Source organism: Tupaia chinensis, unplaced genomic scaffold (assembly GCF_000334495.1).
Source record: "Tupaia chinensis unplaced genomic scaffold, TupChi_1.0 Scaffold000126_2, whole genome shotgun sequence".
NCBI lineage: Eukaryota > Metazoa > Chordata > Mammalia > Scandentia > Tupaiidae > Tupaia > Tupaia belangeri.
In genome coordinates, this window is record NW_006159594.1 from 2483418 (window position 1) to 2486530 (window position 3113).

The following is a 3113-nucleotide window of genomic DNA, read 5'->3' on the forward strand; positions in this document are numbered from 1 at the left end:
AAAGAGTGAGTGGAAGGAGGGGACACCCATGAGATTGGGAGAAAGATGGGGAGCTGCTCTGAGGGTGGAGACTGCAGGCTGCATCACCTTTGAAGAGCACACACTCCTTCTGGGCACTGCCTGCTGTCCAGATGACACGAAGCGTGTGTTGGGGCAATTGGTCGTTGAGGGAGGCGGCGGGCAGGTCACAAAGCTGGGAATGTTGGGTCAAGGAAATGCCGTGTCACCACTTTTCTCACAGTCCTTCCCTAACCCTGTCCCGGTCCCCACTTCTGCCCCACCAATCCTGGGATACCCAGACATGGCTGGGCCGGCTCCTGCCATCTGGGGTCCTCCACTCCACTGTCAGGGGTGCCTCATCAACGAGGAGCAGCAAGGTCTCCGTCCTGGCTTCCACCTGGCACAGGGACAAAAGTGACTGTCAGCCCCAACAGCAGCAGGCTTACAAGCCCACGATGTTCTTCAGCACGAGCTGCAGGACTCACTAGGAGGGGCCGAGAGAAGGAGACAGTCAGACAGGCCTCGTCCCGGCTCACGTGCAGGCAGCGCAGAGCATCCTGGGGGTCAGCTGAGGAGAGACGCAGCCTCAGGTCTCCTTACACCCTCTTCCATTCCCTCCAAGCCCAACCACCCAGCCCTGCCCCCACTGCCCACCTCGGCCCAGGAGCCAGCGGTGGTAGAACCAGGCACTCTGATCATTGGGGTCTGTGAAGAAGGCATTCTGCACCAGCTCCAGCTCTGTGGGTCCAGGGAAGCAAGGGCTGTGGCATGGTGCTGGTGGGTCCGTGCTGGCCCAACCCCACCTTGTCCTCCCCATGGAATCACTCTACCCTCAGTCCCCCTTTCACACTGGCAGTGCACAGGGACTGCCTATGTCAGTTTTATCCTCCACATCGGACACTGGTGCTCCCTGCAGCCACGGACTGAATCGTATGCACCCCCAGAGCCAGGCACAAAGTAGTTGCTCATTAAACCCCAGTGAGAGGTTCAGGAACAGGGCCAGGCCTCAGGCTGGAAGGGTGGTGCTGCAGAATCCTCCCTAGCATGCCCTGCTGTCCGAATGACGCGAACGTGTGTTGGGGCAACTGATTGTTGAGGGAGGTGGCAGGCAGGTCACAAAGCTGGGAATGTTGGGTCAAGGAAATGCCATGTCGGCACCACTTTTCTTACAGTCCTTCCCTAACCCTGTCCCAGGTCCCTACTCCTGCCCCACCAATCCTGGGATACCCTGCTTACCTTTGAGCAGCACATCCTCAGGGAGGCGCCCCTGTGGTCCAGAGTCTGGCTGGGGATGCAGCTGGGGCAAGAGGCAGGAGCGGTAATGCCAGGAGGAGTAGTTGGAGAAGTTTCGGGTTATAAGGCTGTCCGTGAAGGCTAGCTCCTCGGCCGGGGGCACAGCTGCCTGGGCGGCTACAAAACGCCGGTAGTCCCAGCAGTGAACTGGGAGGGAGGGGTGACAGCACATCTCAGAAACAGAGGAGAGGAGCTACCTGGCACGTACCCCCAGGGTTCCCTCCATAAAGGATGCATTTGGCTACATCATCCCTCCCGGCACCAGCTCAGCTCAGTTGGGCACATCCTACACATCCCTCCCCACCTTGGGCTTTATTGAGGCCCCAGCACCAGGACATGGGGACAATGGGCAGGCACGTACAGTTCCGCTCATCCACCTCAAGGAAGCGGGCACACAGCTCCAGTTCCCGGGCCCAGTTGGGCTCAGGTAAGCGGCCCAGCAGCCAGCAGCGGTGGTGCCAGGTACCATAAGACTTAGGGTTCACCCGCAGGCAGCTCTCCAGGAAGCCCAGTTCTGCCTTCACCAGAACAGCCAACTCCTCAGGGGACCTGCACCCAGAGAGGAAAGGGGCTTAGGGCCCTCTGACACCCAACCTCAGTTCATCCCTAGCTTTCCGCACTCAGCCCTCACGTGTCTGTCTGCACTACTGGTTGGCTTATTCCTCCTACACCCGTGGACCCAGACAGGGCAGGGCCAGGGCTAGGGTCAGGGCGGTCTTCCTGGAACCTTGAGCCTGTACGCACTTTTGGGTCTCCAGCTGCTGGAACACCTCTCGTCGGCAGTTCCAGAGGGTGGCAAAATCAGGGTTGGCTCCCAGAATCTGGCTTGTCAGTTCCAGCACTGACTCATCCAGCTCACCGGCCTGGCGCTGAGAAGAGAGGTGGCAGGTCAGAAAAGCCATCAGTGCCCTACCAAGAGGCTAACCAACATCAGTTCAGAACTGCCCAATACTATTCCGCAGTCACTATGTAGAATATGTGTCAGCTTTACAGATAGCTCTCATTTAGTCCTAACAGCCTTAGCTGTAGGTGCAAAGACTGGCCCCGTTTTACAGATGAGCAAACTGAAGCCCAAAGAGATTCAGTAAAGGGTGCAAGCTCACACAGCTAGTAAGTGCTATAACCCAGATGTGGATCCTGGCAGTCTGACTCCAGAGCCCGGTTCTTGGCCTCTGTGCTGTAACAAGAAGGCCACAATAGGGCGAAGAGCCCCACCTTCTGGAAGACGGCCTGGGTGGCTGACTGGTACAGTTTCAGCTTCTGCTCCCGCTCTAGCCTCTTGGCCTCTGCCTGCTCTTCTGACGTCTTCACCTTCAGGCGCCCGTGCTACAGCGAAGGGCAGGTTAGAAGAGTGCTGGTCACCTTGCAGGAGCAGACCCACAGAATCTCCCACTGCAGCGCCCCAAGTTTGTATGGGGCAAATGAGGCATGATCACGCGAGGCGAGGGTGTGGGCATGCGGAGGTGAGGGGCTGGGCTAAGGGTTCTCACCATTTTGCCGGCTCAGAGTTCAGGACAGGGGAGGGGTCCAGTGGGAAGCCCGTGGGTCTGGGGAAAAAAGTGTCAATCACGGAGCCCCTCCTCTACTAGCTCCGCCCCCAGCTAGTCCCCGGAAGACGCAGGCAGGCCTGGGAGGATACCACCAGAGTGTAAAAGCGTCATGAAGCAAGCCTTGCATATCCAGGAGCAGCCCACCCAGACTTGGACTTGCAGCCGGGCGGGCCTTCCCACAGCCCGATCTACAGGGCCAGAGCCTAAACCGGGCCAACCGAGGGACGAGGCCCGCTCCGTTGCTCCGAGGCTGCCGCCACCCGCCAGCCC

The 3113-nt window shown here is 59.1% G+C and overlaps 1 protein-coding gene across 1 annotated transcript in view; it reads right to left on the reverse strand.

Annotated features, from left to right (window-relative positions):
• RABGGTA (Rab geranylgeranyltransferase subunit alpha) overlaps positions 1 to 3113 on the reverse strand; it is a 7394-nt gene that overhangs the window by 2830 nt on the left and 1451 nt on the right. Inside the window, exons 2-10 of the mRNA XM_006144571.3 lie at positions 2784 to 2840; positions 2509 to 2619; positions 2038 to 2162; positions 1655 to 1842; positions 1237 to 1440; positions 655 to 738; positions 486 to 568; positions 296 to 397; positions 88 to 193 (exon numbers count right to left, since the gene is read on the reverse strand). Coding sequence (XP_006144633.1) covers positions 88 to 193; positions 296 to 397; positions 486 to 568; positions 655 to 738; positions 1237 to 1440; positions 1655 to 1842; positions 2038 to 2162; positions 2509 to 2619; positions 2784 to 2786 — 1006 coding nt within the window. The 5' untranslated portion in view covers positions 2787 to 2840. The remainder of the gene's footprint in view (positions 1 to 87; positions 194 to 295; positions 398 to 485; positions 569 to 654; positions 739 to 1236; positions 1441 to 1654; positions 1843 to 2037; positions 2163 to 2508; positions 2620 to 2783; positions 2841 to 3113) is intronic.